General features: G+C 40.5%; 1 protein-coding gene across 2 annotated transcripts; it reads right to left on the bottom strand.

The window, feature by feature from the left end:
* Positions 1-3,219: 3,219 nt before the first annotated feature.
* LOC104234702 (tubby-like F-box protein 5) lies at positions 3,220-6,304 on the bottom strand. 2 transcript variants are annotated; one of them, XM_009788311.2, is made up of 5 exons: positions 6,020-6,304; positions 5,026-5,405; positions 4,841-4,928; positions 4,385-4,514; positions 3,220-4,102 (listed from the first exon to the last, which is right to left on the bottom strand). In XM_009788311.2, exons 2-5 carry the CDS (start codon positions 5,374-5,376, stop codon positions 3,433-3,435), a joined length of 1,239 nt encoding a protein of 412 aa, XP_009786613.1. In that variant the 5' UTR covers positions 5,377-5,405; positions 6,020-6,304; the 3' UTR covers positions 3,220-3,432. The 2 variants fall into 2 exon arrangements, with proteins under 2 accessions (XP_009786613.1, XP_009786614.1); XM_009788312.2 differs by having other exon boundaries at positions 5,026-5,400.
* Between the last annotated feature and the right edge of the window lie 10,647 nt (positions 6,305-16,951).

Below are 16,951 nucleotides of genomic sequence, written 5' to 3'. Positions count from 1 at the left end.
AAAAGGTCTGAATCTGAATTTGTTATAATCGCTGTGTATGTTGATGATTTAAATATCACTGGAACTCCTAGGGAACTTCCAAACAGTAGACTATTCGAAGAAAGAATTTGAAATGAAAGATCTTGGAAAGACAAGATTTTTATCTTGGTCTACAAATTGGGTATATGAAAGATGGAATATTTGTCCATCAATCAACATACACCGAAAAGATTTTAAAGTGATTCTATATGGATAAAACACATCCATTGAGTACCCCGATTATGTTGAGATCACTTGATATAAAGAAAAATTCACTCTGACCTTATAAAAATGATGAAGAACTTCTTGGTACTGAAGTACCATATCTTATTGCAATTGGGGCACTAATGTATCTTGCCAATAATTTCTGATTGGATATAGCTTTCTCAGTAAGCTTATTGGCAAGATTTACTTCTTCGCCAACACAAAGACACTGGAATGGTATTAAACATATATTCATATACCTCCAAAGGACCATTGATATTGACTTATTTTATTCAAATGGGTCCAAGTCATCATTGATTGGTTATGCAGATGCAGGATATTTGTCTGATCCATATTAAGGTCGCTCTCAGACAAGCTATTTATTTATAAGTGGAGGTACAGCCATATCATGGCCTTCAACGAAACAATCTATGGTTGCTACTTCTTCAAATCGTGCAGAGATAATAGCCATTCACGAAGCAAGTCGAGAATGCATTTGGTTGAGATCAATAACTCAACACATTCAGGAAACATGTGGTCTCTCTTCGAAAGGAAATATTCCAACAATATTGTATGAAGACAATGCTGCATGCGTAGCTCTCCAAAGAACGAGAGTCGGCTTCCAACATTAAGTTTGTTGTTCCCCACCCAATTTCTTATGTACACAAGAAGGGTCATAATTCTTTATGTTTGGATACCAAACTATCTTATCAATATATTTACAAAAAAGCCTTTGCCTTTCAAGATATTGCGTATAAAGCTGGAGATGAGCGCTAGCCAGAACGAAATGGACATATGAGCGATCGATTACGAGAGCTCGACCGATCAGACCGGGAAGAACTGCGATCACATAAAAACATAAACTTTGAGGCTCAATAGCTAAATACATGGCAAGGGGCTTCTTGAATGGGATGGCTTTTCTGTATGTCCCATAAATAAGGCCTCCAACTCTATGTTATAGCCTTCATGCCCTCGATCCGACGGTCCTCATTCTCCCACTTGGCAAGCTGCTTCACGAGGGGAAAGACCCATTTTTTATAGCCGTTACGAAAGCTCCCGAAGAGAAAGATGTCTTTGCTGCTTGACTGCGTGAACCAGGTCCAGGTCTTGCTGAAAGGAGGATGCATCAAAGGAGATAGAATAAAACACATTTCACCGAAATTCTTTTTCACTCATGATTTTCAAAAGAATGGTGAAATAGATGTTCAACAAGTTCGTTCAAGTGATAATTTAGCTGATCTGTTCACTAATGCATTACCAACCTCAACATTCGAAAATCTGATATACAAGATTGGAATGCGTCGTCTTTGAGACATCAAGTGATGTTTTCATCAGGGGGAGTAACTATGCGCTGCACTCTTTTACTTAACCAAGGTTTTGTCCCACTAGGTTTTCCTAGTAAGGTTTTTAATGAGGCAGCAAACAATGCATATCATATTATAAATAACTATGTACGTCCCAATATTTTTTTTAGTAAGTTCTTAATGAGGCACATTATCTTACATGGACATCCAAGGAGGAGTGTCGTGAATAGTTTGTAGATATGGATGCACATGTATGTGAATATCTTACGGATGAAATCTCCTACTTTATGTCCATTCCATTCACTATTTACGATAGTAAGTCTTCTCATTTTATGCCTATAAAAGACTATGTAAATTGTAATGGAGAACACACCAAAGTGAAAAAGAAGAAAAGAGTTCTTCCTTCTTTCTGTCTCTTCTTATTTAAATTTTACTGAATTGATTTTATTTTATAACATAAGCATATTTTTCATTCATTTATTCACTTTTATCTGAGCTTCCGCATACACGTTACCTAATTTTATTTATAGTAGAGCTCTAGGACAAAGTAACCCAACACTATGCTAGCGTTTGACCATAGATTCCCAAATTTGTTTTGAAAAATTTGATTTGGTTGAATTTTGGTTTGAAGATGAAAATGTGTTTGGACATACGTTTTTAAAACATATTTCACTTTTTTTTCTGAAAAAACATGAAACATGACTTATACCTTCAAGTTCTAAAAACTATCACAAATACCCAGCAAAACCTTTATCAATAACATTCATTATATTATCGTAAACCATAGTCCTGAACATAAATAAATTTAGTACAAAATTATCACTTTTATAATGAACTACATAATACACTATCAGATGACCTAGAAGACGAAGCAACATTGTTACAAAATAATAAATGATGGGCTCTTTTATAAAATATAAAAGTTTGGGATAATTTTTAAAAAACGTAATAGTGATATTTTGGGCCAAAATCAGCTCTTGAGCTGGTTTTGGGATTTGGTTTTTGAGTTTTGGGAATTTGCCAAAATGTAGATAAAATTTATGGCCAAACATGTATTTACCAAAAAACCCCAAATATATTTTGACAGAATGTATGACCAAACTGGTCCAAAATATCAGCTTCAACCAGATACAACTCCATTCTACCACAAACAATCTGAAATTTCAATGCATCTATTTGGACTATATGACCTCGCAAGAAAACTGTCTCAATATTAAAGAAACAAAAACCCTCTATACTTGCGGGTTTCTCTAAGTCTCTTAATTAGCTAGAAGGCGTATAGCTTCACTACCTAGGATAATGTAGTTGTAAATAGTGGGATATGCTCTTAAAGTAGATCAATCCGAGGGATCGATAGTAAAAAATTAGGTGAATAACCTGTCAACTTCTCAAGCATCCTTCTAGTACCTGACCAGGGAATGTAGCTGAGAATCAAATGGTAGGAACAAGCTAATTGATTATGACGACCAAGGCACAAAATTGAACTAATGAAAGCTGGTTGTTAGAGAGACAAATGCAAATGCAGCTTTAAAGATTCAGCAAAGAGAGAATGTAGCAGCTCAAGGGTCTGGACTGAGAACCTCTGCTCATGAAAATATTGGAAGGGGATTGTATGGGTCATATATCACTTTTGCACATGAATGTGTTTATAAATCAACGTTTTTCTCAATTTAAGGGGCAAAAAGCTGGATGATTGATTAAAAGCTTAAGGATAAATTTACTTCAAGGAAACAGTAAACATGAGAATACTATTAGAGAAACTACACACGGGCACAACTAATGTTCTCATTTATATAAAGGGCCGTGCATTGAGAACTTTTCTCAGGGAATGAACATGAATTCAGAACATTATAAAGCAACAAAAAAGAAGAAAGAAAGTTTATCATGATTTAAAATCTGCTTGAAATCATTCACAGGCTGGTTTTGTGTCAAAGCTGCTCAAGCAGATCGCAAAAGCTTGGAAAGCAGAAAGTGGGTAGCGGTAGTCCATTGTGAAGATGTCTTTTCCAATTTTTCCGAACTGTAGAATTACTTTCTCTTGTTCTGCTACTGGTATATTGTGGGAAGGATCAACTGCTGCCACTAGCTGAAAGTTCTTTACAGAAGCCACTGTAACACGGCCTTTAAAATTTAAGCACCAGCACTGCAGTTGCTCATGCCACCGAGGAGCCTTGTTTTTTAGCACAAGTGGCTCTTGAGAAGCCACTGTTACTGCTGACCTTGAAAAGCCAGATGAGTTGATTTCTATAGCTGACTCCTTTGCTTTTGAGAGTGGTGCAGAAAATGTCTTCTCGTCAAACGATTGTGGGAATGATGTAGGTGTTGGAGCACTGCCTCCCTCCTGGATTGAAGACAGAGGGATAGAGTGCATGGCACAATGCATTCTCCTAGGTCCTCTTGTACGAAGAACATTGAGTTCATAGGAGATGGTAGCTACTCTGTAGTTGCACGCAGGTACTCTTGGAGAAACTTGCTTCGCATGAAATCTCCGACTAAGTCGACCACGTTGTTGAATGGCTGCATCACTTGGAGGTTGGCTATCATATATGGAGAACTTGGTCCCAAGAAAGTTAGACCTGGTCAAATAGTTTTCAGACATTATTAAGATAAAATTAAGGTATGTAGAAGCTATTCTTGGGGCTGAGGGCCAGCCAACTTTGCGGGCTCCCTGCCTTCCACAGTTGATGTGGAGGGTTTAAACCCCATCAGTAGCGTAGCATTCCCCTTCCCCTCTCCCTCCCCCTATGTAATAAAACAAAAATTTTAGAAGAAAAAAACTTTTCTTTGCTTCCTGCTATTTTGAAGGGGCGGAGAGGAGTGAGTGAAGAAAATATAATTGGAAATTTGATAGAACTTGCCTCAGTTTGCCAGCATATGTATTGCTAGCCCGAGAAAAATCATCTGCAACCAATGAAATCACAAAGTCTGTGCTTGTTGCCCTTCTGATCTTTTTGGCAGCCAACAATAGTTTATCTCTCTCATCCTCAGCTGTCATGAAGTAAAATATCAGATTTATCTTTCACTGGCTAGGAAAATTTTCCAATGAAAAAACATAGACCACAAACATTAACCAGAAGTCATAAAAGGTTTTGCATTTCCGATCTGGTGTACTAACTTGAAGTCGGGCTAAAAGTAAGTTCCCCATTAAAGTAGGATCTTCAAATGTTTACAAGACAAATTCTGTTAATTAATCGAATACAAAAGAAAGCTTCAAGCTGGTTCACAGATAAGGAATCATTTTAAGAGGATATCCATTCTCACATTTCAAGTGTTAAAAGAAGAGAAGTTTAGGATAGGCAGAGGATATTACTTACACGGTGTCATGCCAAAGTAGAGGCGATAAACTGAATTAGCTCTATCCCGTTTGATAAAGCACTGGATTGGGGATTCACGGGGACCCGGCTGATTTAAAAATGGAAACAAAAGAATCACTTCAAAAGCTTAAATTAACATCAACAACAGCAATAAAAAGGAAATTTAAACAGATTAAGGAGATTACCTGCTTCAGTGAAATGGGAAAGGTAAGCCTACCACATTCCTCAGGAGTCTTAACAATATCCTTGGTAATTTCCCTCCAAGACTTGCAAACAGATGCACAAAAGACAATGACAGAACGAGCAGGCCACGATGCCTCACTCTCTTCAACCCTGCTGATGATATCCAAAAGAAGTTCCGGCGGTAAATTTGCCCATTGCCCTTGTTCAATGGGATCAGAGAAGGCCACATCAGGGACAATATGTGACCGGGTTCTGTTGCTCCAATGCTGCTTTCTTTCTGCTCCCCTTCTTGATATATTCCCTATCCCATCTTTCATCTCCCTCAGCTCACGAACAATGCTCTTAAATGACATTTCTATCAATCACATGAATTGAACCTTTCCTTCAATAAAACAAAGAAAAGAACTTTACCACATTTCGAGCATTGACTGAATGTACATGAGGAAAGAACTTTCCAACAATTTTCACCCTTAAACCACATCAACCAATCAATTAACTAAAACTGTATGTTCTTTAAATCTAACATGGAGGTTTATCCTCTATATTTTGATTGAAAATAAACACGTTTTTTGTTTTCTGTTGTGAGGGAGTAAAAAGAAGATCTGCAATAAGGTAATAAACAGGTAACCATCCAATGATCAGAACTGAAATTGCACAAATGGGGGACGAATAATCTAGCAAAAATTGAAATTTACATCATTCCTAGCACATCCACCATTAAAAATCAAAACTTTAGCACTCAAATGTTCCCAATCCGATGCACCAATAACAACCAGAAAATCAAAATGCACGTTTCCTCCAAAGAAAATAAAAAATGAGGGATCTCAAAAAAGCTTTCATTTTTACTATCTCCGCTGAGAAACAAAAAGCAGAGCCGACATGCAGCTAGGGAAGAGAAGAATAGAATAAGAAAAAAAAAAAGGAAATGCACCCAGAAAACCAAAAAAAAAAAAAAACAGAAATGTATCAAAAACAGAGAAAATGGTAGAAGAAAACCTGAACAAAGAAGATGAAATGGATCAAATAAAGCTCCGGAATGTAGAGATCGAAAAAGGTTCGAAGATAAAAGGCGGTTATATGAGGTGAGATACACGTCCTCAGGCGGAACCCTTGATCGGCAAAGCTTTAGACTTTAATCATATCGCCGGAACCACCAGTGGTACCACCAATGAAACCGTCGTTAACTCCGCCAACAAATTGAAAGGAAAAAAGTCACGAGCTAGGAAGAGAAAAGGGGCTCCTATATCTGTGTGTGTATCTATCAAAGTTTTTCCCACGCCCAAATGTTTTCACGCCCTTAATTTGGATATTAAGTGTAGCCCCACCTCCCCCTCAACCCCCCCCCCCACCCCAACCCCACCCCACAACCTCATTATTCAGTCTTTTAAAATTTACTTCCTTTTCATTTCCTAATGAGCTAAAAAATAAAATAGAAATGGTCAAAATTTAAACAAAATTATTGACTATGATTAGACCTATAATTATAGAAAAGATACTACTCCAATCACAAATTCACAATTATATTAACACTAATTTTATTTAATTGCGTTAAAAATATTTGACAATAAATTTTTATATAATTCTTGTGAATTCAAATTCATTTTACTGTTTAAATTTTAGCTTTGAAGTGATATTTTCTACATCGAGCAAACTTTTCAGCCATCATTTTAATTTTTTATTCTGTTGTTCGTAACATTTGCAAAATTAAATTAATATGTTAACTTCACATCTTTGTCAACTAACGTAGATATAATGTGGAGGAGTCTATTTTAGAATGAGATCTTTACATAAATAGCCAGCTATATTAATTGCTGTTTATTTTTCCTAGCCCCCCCTCACACACACACATACATATATATATATATATATATATTTTTTTCACCGGCTATTTTTAGTTGAAGCGGACAAGAGCGATTATTTGGGTTAATTCTTCCTTTGAAATTGCCATAACGTGTATGAGTTTTATCACTTAGCATGATTATAAAAAGGAATTTTTACTTCAATATATGATAATTAATGTGAAATTAAATATGGGTATTAATTTATTTATTTTTTGTTGGGACCATCTATGTCAATTATTATTAAGCATAAGTGGGACGGAGAGTAATGTTTTAACGTTGGAGGGGGTGGGGGGACATGACAAATGACTTATGGAGGAAAAGGTATGATGGTCCTTAATTCGGTCATGGTATTTTAAGAGGACAACAATGATAAAGTATGTAAGCATGCAACGTGACAAAATCATGACTCAAAAGTGTTTTGGTTTGAATATGTAATATCCAAATAATAAATTGAGATTATATTCTATTTCCTGATTATTTATTTTTCTGGTACGAATTTTGTCATAGGATTTACATTATACTATTTCATGTTTTGAATTACACAATAAATGTTTTTTAATTCAAAATTTTAAGCATTAGGATCTTACAGTAGTTTTAGGAGTTATATCTCAACTTAATAAATAAAACGATAAATGTATGGAACCGGCGTTCGTACCCAAATATTTAAAGCTAAACTCCATCTAATATGAAGATCTCTTCTGTACTTTTCAAAATAAGTGGGGGTAGCTAAAAGATTTCTCTTCTTAAATAAGAAACCATATTACTCTCTTTGTTCACATTTATTTGTCCACTATATTAAAAATATTAAAAAAACTAAACTCAAAGTAATAATATGAAACAAAAAAATAGACAAAAGATGTTGAGAGTAGGAAAGAACTTTCTTATTTCATCAAGTGTTTTCTAAGTATTTACAATATCACTTCTCATTCTTTATTTATAGTATAACATAGAGGTATACAAAAGAATGCCATAAATATTTGATATCATGGAGGAAGATTATTGGGGAGGTTATAGAGGTATGAGAGTTACAACCATAACTCCATAAGTACTGGAGTAGTGGAAGTTATGGAGATAATGCAGAAGAGTAGTGGGTATTACTCCTTTATGAGTTATGGACATCCACCATTAGATAATTTATATAACACTCCCTTTTGGATGTCCAAAAATAATGTGCCTTGTTAACACCTTATTAGAAAAAAATCATGTGCAACAAAAAAAAGTTCTAGTAATGGAAAAATGGTACACATATTTAATAATACGTATTGCTTGCTGCCTCATTAAAAATCTTGCCAGGAAAATTCAGTGGGATAAAACCTTCGGTAAGGGAAAGAGTGCATCGCGTGCTATATTCCCCCTAACAAAAATACCACTTGATATCTCGGATATGATGAATTCCAATCTAGTATTACAACTTCTCAATTGCTTGAGGTTGGCAATGCCTTGTGAAGAAGTTTGCCAAATTTATCACTTGAACAAAATTATTGAACATCGGTCATGTCTGAAATAAAAATTTTGGTGAAATATGCTTTATTTTGTCTCTTTTGGTAGTCCTTCTTTGTGATGACCCAAAAGGCCATCACTTGCTTTTAAATTGAATTATGTGTTTTCGAGGCCTTGAAAACCTCATTTAGCGTCACTTCGATTTTCGTGCGCAGTCCGGGCGCGTAGCCGAAAAGCTTAAAGATGAAAATCTGTGAAAAATGATAAAATTTGGCTATAAAATGAGTTAATTTGACTTCGGTCAACGTTTTGGGTAAACAGACCCGAACTCGTGATTTGACGGTCCCGGAGGGTCCGTAGGAAAATATGGGACTTGAGAGGATTTTCTTTCCGTATGTCGGAGAAAGTACCTCACCCCCACCTTTCTACATTTATTATTATATAGAATTTCCCGTAGAACAAAATGTGAACTCTCTCTCAGGCCTTTAACCTTACGCGTTCGCGAGTGCTTGGACGCGTTCGCGAAGGCTATTCCCCTCTCAGCCTCGCGTTCGCGTCTTAGACTTCGTGTTCGCGAAGAAGAAATCTGGCACTTGGGAGATTTGTCTTACGCGTTCGCGAGTGGGACCATGCGAACGCGAAGAACAAAATCTGTGCCCGGAAATCAGATTCCGAGGTCCCAAACACAAGAAATGAATTTTTTAAAGAAAATTATTTTCTGAAACTGTTTAAAGAAATTTAAAATGAAATTTGATTAGAACATGATGGTATCGGGCCCGTATTTTGGTTCCGGCACTCGGTACATATCTTATATATCGTTTAAGATGTTTCTGTGGAATTTGGTGAAAACGGATGTCATTTGACGTGATTCGGACCTAAATTGCCAAAGTTGATGTTTTAAGAAGTTTGAAAAAAATTCTTTGATTTTGAGGTTTAATTCATTATTGAGGTTATTTTGGCGATTTGATCGCACGGATAAGTTCGTATGATGTTATTGAGTTAGTACGTATGTTTGGTTAGGAGCCCCGAGGGCTCGGGTGTGTTTCGGAAAGTTTGGACTTAAGAAAAATTGTAGAAAATAGCTGATCTGGTGTACTGATGCTTTGTTCTTCGCGTTCGCGGGTGGGTCCTCGCGAACGCGATGTGTTAATTATGATGAAGGAATTTCCTTCTATGCGAACGCATAAACCAGGTCGCGAACGCGAAGCATTAGGGGGTTTTCCCTTCGCGAACGTGGGCGTGGTATCGCGAACGCGGTCCTGGTATTGCGAACGCGAAGGCTTACAGCTTGGGCTGGGAAGGGTCACCACTTTATGCATGGGAACGCGGCCACTAGCCCGTGAACGCGCAGGCTTGAAGAGCCAAAGCTCAGCGAATGCGAGCCGTCTTCCGCGAACGCGAAGGTCTGTATGACCAAACTCATCGCGAACGCGATGGGCTTATCGCGAACGCGATAAACAAATTCGCCCAGTTATTTTTAAGTCTCAAAAACAGAACACTTACGGGATTTTCATAAATTTTCACAAACTTCATCTTCTCCACACCTCTTGGGCGATTTTTGAAGAACTCCTTCACCATAACCTCTTAGGTAAGTAATCTTTAACTTGTTTCCTTCCATTTTTATCAACACCTACTAGATTTCTAGGCCTAAAACATGAGATTAAGGGTAGAAAATTAGGAATTTAGATAGAGTTAGGGCTTTTTGATTATTTGGGAATTTGACCTCGTTTTGGGGTCGAATCAAAACAAATTATATATTCGGGCTCATGGGTGAATGGGTGATCGGGTTTTGGTCTAAACCTCGTGTTTTGACCAAGCAGGCCCAGGGTCGATTTTTGAATTTTTGGGAAGAATGATTGGAAAGCTATAATTAGGCATTGGAATTGGATTGTTTAGCATTTATTGATGTTATGAAGTCGAATATGTATAGATACCGTTGATTTGGAGCCGAATCCGAAAGGAAAGGCGGTGTTTGAGGCTTGAGTTGGCCGTGGAAGTTCGAGGTAAGTGTTTGGTCTAACCTTAGCTTGAGGGATTAGGAGTTGTGTCCTATTTGCTAATTGCTTCTTGTTGAGTGCGACGTATAGGCATGGTGACGAGTATCTATACGTTGGTGTCGAGCATGACTGTGAGTCTTAAATTGATAATTGTTATGTTCTTAAATGATTACGAATGTTCTGATTGGTGATTCTTGATGTTGAGCAAGACTTTAGTTTAATTACATGGAAATTAATTAAGGTTGAGTATTGGTGTTAGCTGAGATGAGTAGGGATTGAGTTGATATTGGTTATAGCTGATTCTCCCTTTGCCGGGACGTATATACTTTACCATTGAATTCCCTTGCCGGGATCGTGTATTTTATTGTTGATCCCTTGCCGGGATAGTGTAGTTTATTGTTGATTCCTTTCCCGGACTCGTGGTACGATTGAGTTTAAGGTATACAAATAAATTGGATCGGGTTGCACGCCGCAACAATGTTATATATATTGGATCGTGTTGCACGCTGCAACAATGTTATATATATTGGATCGGGTTGCACTCTGCAACAATGTTATATATATTGGATCGTGTTGCACGTCACAATTATGTTAGATATATATTGGATCAGGTTACGCGCCGCAACAGTGTTATTATTACTTGTTGTAGATTTTGAGTTGTTTCTCTCATATTTCCCTTTATTTCTGCTGGATTTGATATGTTCCCCGAAGCATGTACCCCCTCCCATTTAAACTACTATTCCTGTTTATTTTTCGCCGTATATTATGTAATTGCACAGGTTTATCTAGAGTTTTGTCCTAGCCTCGTCACTACCTCGCTGGGGTTAGGCCAGACACTTACTAGCACATTGGGTCGGTTGTGCTGATACTACACTCTGCACCCTGTGCAGATACCGAAGCAGCATTGGGACAGTAGCACGTGGGGAGCCAGCCTTTAGTCCACACAGATCCCGAGGTAGTCATGCAGGCGTCCGCAGGCCCGACGTCTCTTCTATCTACTTATATGTTCTGTTTTTATTTGTATCCGAGACAGACTGTATTTCTTTTCTTCAGACATTTGTATGTAGTATTCATAGACAGTCCATGAATATTGTGACACCGCTTTCTGGGTAGAGACGCATGTTGGCATTTTCATATTTATTTTGGTGTTATATTAGCCTAAGTCTTCCGCTACTATTTAAATGTTGCTCACCCATTATTACAAGTTGTTAAAAAGGATTAAAATGAAAGAGTTAAAATTTCTAAATTTCTTAGCTTGCCTAGCTTCTACGAGTAGGCGCCATCACGACTCCCGAGGGTGGGAAATTCGGGTCGTGACAAGTTGGTTTTAGAGCTCTAGGTTACATAGGTCTCACAATTCACGGACAAGCATAATAGAGTCTGAGGGATCGGTACAGAGACGTCTGTATTTATCCCCCAGAGGCTATAGAGTTAGGAAAACTTCACATTTGTTATTTCTTGTCGTGCGATTTGTTTCTCAATGCTAATTGAAATTCTACTATGTTCTTTCGCAGATGGCGAGAACACGCGCTTCCTCATCCACTGACCAGCAGCCCGAGCCCCCAGCAGCAGCTTCCACGAGGGGAAGAGGTCGTGCTAGAGGCCGAGGTAGGGGCAGAGCTCATCCCCGAGTAGCAGCACCAGTGGTGGAGCCTCAGGTTGATTTCGATGAGGAAGTTCCGGCCCCAGCAGTTCTGGTGGGCCCAACTCAGGTCCTAGAAGGGTTTATTGCTACCCCAGTTCTTCAGGATGCTCTGGTCCGACTAGTGGGCCTCATGGAGAGTGTCACCTGGGCAGGCTTGCTTCCTGTAGCACCAGCCGTCTCTCAAGCTGGAGGACGAGCCCAGACTCCTGCTACTCGCACTCCGGAGTAGGTAGCTCCCCAGATTCAGACTCCAGCATTTCAGCCAGTTGGAGCAGTTCAGCCGGGTGGGGTAGCTTAGACTGGTGATGGAGCAGCTATGTCTACCGATGCTTTGTGGAGGCTGGATAGGTTCACAAGCTCTTCACTACTGCTTTCAGCGGTGCATCTACCGAGGATCCCTAGGATTATCCAGACAACTGCTATGAGGTTCTCAAGAACATGGGGATCGTTGAGACCAATGGGGTCGATTTTGCTACATTTTGCTTGTTTGGATCTACCAAGACTTGGTGGAGAGATTATTTCTTGGGTAGACCAGCCGGATCACCAGCCTTGACTAGGGAGCAATTTGCACAACTATTTCTGGAGAAGTTTCTCCCCATCACTTAGAGAGAGGCCTATCGGAGGTAGTTTGAGCATCTCCAGCAGGGTTCTATGATGGTTACCCAGTATGAGACCAAATTTATCGACTTGGATCGTCATGCTCTTGTCATACTTCCTACCAAGAGAGAGAGAGAGAGAGAGAGAGAGAGAGGGTGAGGAGGTTTATTGACGGTCTTATTCAGTTGATTCATCTTCAGATGGCTAGGGAGGCTGGGAGTGAGATTACTTTCCAGGAGGCGGCCAATGTGGTCAAGAGAGTGGAGATGGTTCTGTCGTAAGGAGGTGGTCATGGGTCGAATAAGAGGCCCCGTCATTCAGGTAGATTCAGTGGTGCTTCGTCTAGGGGCAGAGATTCATATGGTAGAGCTCATCCTCCTAGGTCCTTTTAGTCAGCACTTCAGGTTTCTCATGGTGCTTCAGGTGGTCGTGGTTCTCACATGCAGTATTCCGATCAGCATCCCTACAGTGCACCACCAGCTCCTATCAGTGCACCACCAGCTCCTATTCGTGCACCGCTGCTCTAGAGTTTTCGGGGTGGTCATTCAGGTCGCCAAGGTCAGTCTCAATTTCCTCAACCGCAGCACTCAGGTGGATGCTATGAGTATGGTGAGTATGGTTATATCTGGAGGGCTTGTCCGAGGTTGGTGGGTACTTAGTCACAGCAACAAGGTTCCCGTGCTATGGTTCAGGCACCAGGTGTTCCATAGATCGCCCATCTAGTTAGAGGTGGGGGTAGAGGTGCTAGAGGTGGAGGTAGAGGATTTAGAGGTGGAGCTCAGACCACTAGAAGTGGAGGCCAGCCAGCTGCAGGCCATCCCAGAGATGTAGCCCAGGGTGGTGGGGCCTAGCCTATATGTTATTCTCTTCCAGCCATGCCCGAGGCTGAGACTTCAGATGCGGTGATCGCAGGTACTGTTCTGGTTTGTGATAGAGATGCTTCAGTGTTATTTGATCTAGGGTCTACATACTCATATGTGTCATCTTATTTTGCACCGTATCTGGTCATGCCTAGTGATTCTTTGAGTGTTCATGTTTATGTGTCTACACCGGTGGGTGATTCTATTGTGGTAGATCGAGTCCATCACTCTTGTGTAGTTGTGATTGGGGGTCTCGAGACTCGAGTAGATTTGTTGCTTCTGGACATGGTCGATTTTGATGTTATATTGGGGATGGACTGGTTATCACCTTACCACGCTATCTTGGACTAGCATGCCAAGACCATGACCTTAGCTTTACCTGGTTTTCCTCGTTTAGAGTAGAGAGGGACTCCTGGTCATTCTACCCGTAGTGTTATCTCTTATGTGAAGGCTCGACGTATGCTCGAGAAGGGGTATTTGGCCTATTTGGCATATGTGCGTGATTCTAGCGTTGAGGTTCCTTCTATTGATTCTGTGCTCGTTATTCGTGAGTTTCCTGAGGTATTTCCTTCAGACCTGCCGGATATGCCGCCCGACAGAGATATTGATTTTTGCATTGATTTGGCTCCGGGAACTCAACCCATTTCTATCCCGACGTATCGTATGGCCCGCCTGAGTTGAAAGAGTTGAAGGAGCAGTTGCAAGACTTGCTTGAGAAGGGTTTCATTAGACCTAGTGTTTCACCTTGGGGTGCACTGGTGTTGTTTGTTAAGAAGAAGGACGGATCAATGAGAATGTGTATTGATTATCAGCAGTTGAACAAGGTCACAATCAAGAATAAGTATCCATTGCCGAGGATTGGTAATTTGTTTGATAAACTTCAGGGTGCCAAGGTATTTTCGAAAATTGACTTGAGATTTGGCTACCATCAGTTAAGGATTAGGGCATCCGATGTCCCTAAGATAGCTTTTTGCACTCGGTACGGGCATTATGAGTTTTTTGTTATGTCATTCGGGATGACCAATGCCCCAACAACTTTTATGGATTTGATGAACCGAGTGTTCAGGCCTTACTTGGATTCGTTCGTGATAGTCTTCATTGATGATATTTTGATATATTCCCGCAGCCAGGAGGAGCACAAGCAATATCTTAGAGTGGTTCTTTAGACCTTGAAGGATAGTCAGTTATATGCTAAGTTCTCAAAGTGTGAGTTCTGGTTGAGTTCAGTTGCATTCCTGGGTCATGTTGTATCAATAGAGGGTATTCAGGTTAATCCGAAGAAGATTGAGGCAGTCAAGAACTGGCCTAGACCAGCATCAGCTACAGAGATTCGGAGTTTCTTGGGATTGGCAGGTTACTATCGTCTGTTCGTGGAGAGGTTTTCATCTATCACAGCCCCAATGACCAGGTTGACCTAGAAGGGTGCCCAGTTCAGATGGTCGGACGAGTATGAGGAGAGCTTTCAGAAGCTCAAGACAGCTCTGACTACGGCACCGGTGTTGGTTTTGCCCACCGGTTCAGGGCCTTATACAGTTTATTGTGATGCATCTCGTATTGGGCTTGGTGCAGTGTTAATGCAGGACGGCAAGGTCATTGCCTATGCTTCGCGGTAGTTGAAGATCATGAGAAGAACTATCCGGTTCATGATTTGGAGTTGGCAGCCATTGTTCACGCATTGAAGATTTGGAGGCATTATCTGTATGGTGTGTCATGTGAGGTGTTCACGGATCACAAGAGTCTTTAGTATTTGTTCAAGTAAAAGGAGTTGAATTCGAGGTAGAGGAGGTGGTTGGAGTTGTTGAAAGACTATGATATCACCATCTTATATCATCTGGGAAAGACCAATGTGGTGACCGATGCTCTAAGTAGGAAGTCAGCCAGTATGGGCAGTCTTGCTTATATTCCGGCCAATGAGAGACCGCTTGCTTTGGATGTTCAGGTTTTGGCCAATCAGTTCATGAGGTTGGATGTTTCTGAGCCCAGCCATGTGTTGGCTTGCACAGTCGCTCGTTCTTCATTATTGGAGCGTATCCGAGATCAGCAGTATTATGATCCCCATTTGTATGTCCTTAGAGACACGGTGCAGCATGGAGGTGCCAAGCAGGTTACCTTAGGTGATGATGGAGTTTTGAGATTGCAGGGTCGAGTTTATGTGCCTAATGCGGACGGGCTTCGAGAGTTAATTTTAGAGGAGGCCCATAGTTCCCGGTACTCTATTCATCCGGGCGCCACAAAGATGTATCAGGATTCACGGTAGCATTATTGGTGGTGGAGAATGAAGAAGGATATCGTTGCATATGTTGCTTGATGTTTGAATTATCAGCAGGTTAAGTACGAGCATCAGAGGCCTGATGGTTTATTTCAGAGGATTGAGCTTCCCGAGTGGAAGTGGGAGCAAATCACTATGGATTTCATTGTTGGACTCCCGCAGACTCGGAGAAAGTTCGACGTAGTATGGGTCATTGTTGATAGGCTGACCAAGTCATCACATTTCATTCTTGTGACAGTCTCCTATTCATCCGAGAGGTTAGCTGAGATCTATATCTGTGAGATTGTTCGTCTTCATGGTGTGCCCGTGTCTATTATTTCGGACCGAGGAATGCAGTTTACCTCCCATTTCTGGAGAGTAGTTCAGCGAGAGTTGGGTACATAGGTTGAGTTGAGCACAACATTTCATCCTTAGATGGACGGACGGTCCAAGCGGACTTTTCAGATTTTGAAGGATATGCTTTGAGCTTGTGTCATTGACTTTGGAGACTCGTGGGATCAGTTTTTGCCTTTAGCAGAGTTTGCCTACAACAACAGCTACCAGTCGAGTATCCAGATGGCTCCTTATGAGGCTTATGGTATGCGGTGTCGGTCTCCGATCGGATGGTTTGAGCTAGGAGAGGCTCGGTTGTTGGGTACGGATCTGGTTCAGGAGGCCTTGGACAAGGTCAGGATTATTCAGGATAGGCTCTATACAGCTCAGTCCAGGCAAAAGAGTTATGCCGACTACAAGGTTCGAGATTTGGCTTTCATGGTCGGTGAGCGAGTTTTTCTTCGAGTGTCGCCTATGAAGGGCGTGACGATATTTGGGAAGAAGGGCAAGAATAGCCCTAGGTTCGTTGGTCCATTTGAGATTCTTGATCAAGTGGGAGAGGTGGCTTATAGACTTACATTGCCGCCGAGCTTATCAGCTGTGCATCCAGTGTTTCATGTGTCCATGCTCCGAAAATATCATGGCGATCCATCCCACGTGTTAGATTTCAGCATTGTCCAATTGGTCTTATATAGGTCTTATATATGGTTTAAGACGTTTCTGTGGAATTTGGTAAAAAATGGATGTCATTTGACGTGATTCGGACCTAAATTGCCAAAGTTGATGTTTTAAGAAGTTAGGTCACCGGGGTTAGGCCAGGAACTTACCAGCACATGGGGTCGGTTGTGTTGATACTACACTCTGCACTCTGTGCAGATATAGGAGTAGCATTGGGACAGTAGCACGTGGGGAGCCAGCCTTCAGTCCATAGAGATCCCGAGGTAGTCCTGCAGGCGTCCCCAGGCCC

The sequence above is a fragment of the Nicotiana sylvestris genome, chromosome 2 (assembly GCF_000393655.2).
Source record: "Nicotiana sylvestris chromosome 2, ASM39365v2, whole genome shotgun sequence".
Taxonomy (NCBI): domain Eukaryota; kingdom Viridiplantae; phylum Streptophyta; class Magnoliopsida; order Solanales; family Solanaceae; genus Nicotiana; species Nicotiana sylvestris.
The sequence above is the reverse complement of the archived record's forward strand: the minus strand, read 5'-3'. Positions and strand labels throughout refer to the sequence as shown.

What these genes read in the sequence shown, in the direction of transcription:
- LOC104234702 (XM_009788311.2), bottom strand. Translation starts at nt 5,376, where the DNA reads ATGTCATTTAAGAGCATTGTTCGTGAGCTGAGGGAGATGAAAGATGGG. An exon ending in TTCCCATTTCACTGAAGCAG is followed by an intron (nt 4,929 to 5,025) that starts GTAATCTCCTTA and finishes TTTTTAAATCAG; the next exon opens with CCGGGTCCCCGTGAATCCCC. An exon ending in ACATATGCTGGCAAACTGAG is followed by an intron (nt 4,103 to 4,384) that starts GCAAGTTCTATC and finishes CTATTTGACCAG; the next exon opens with GTCTAACTTTCTTGGGACCA.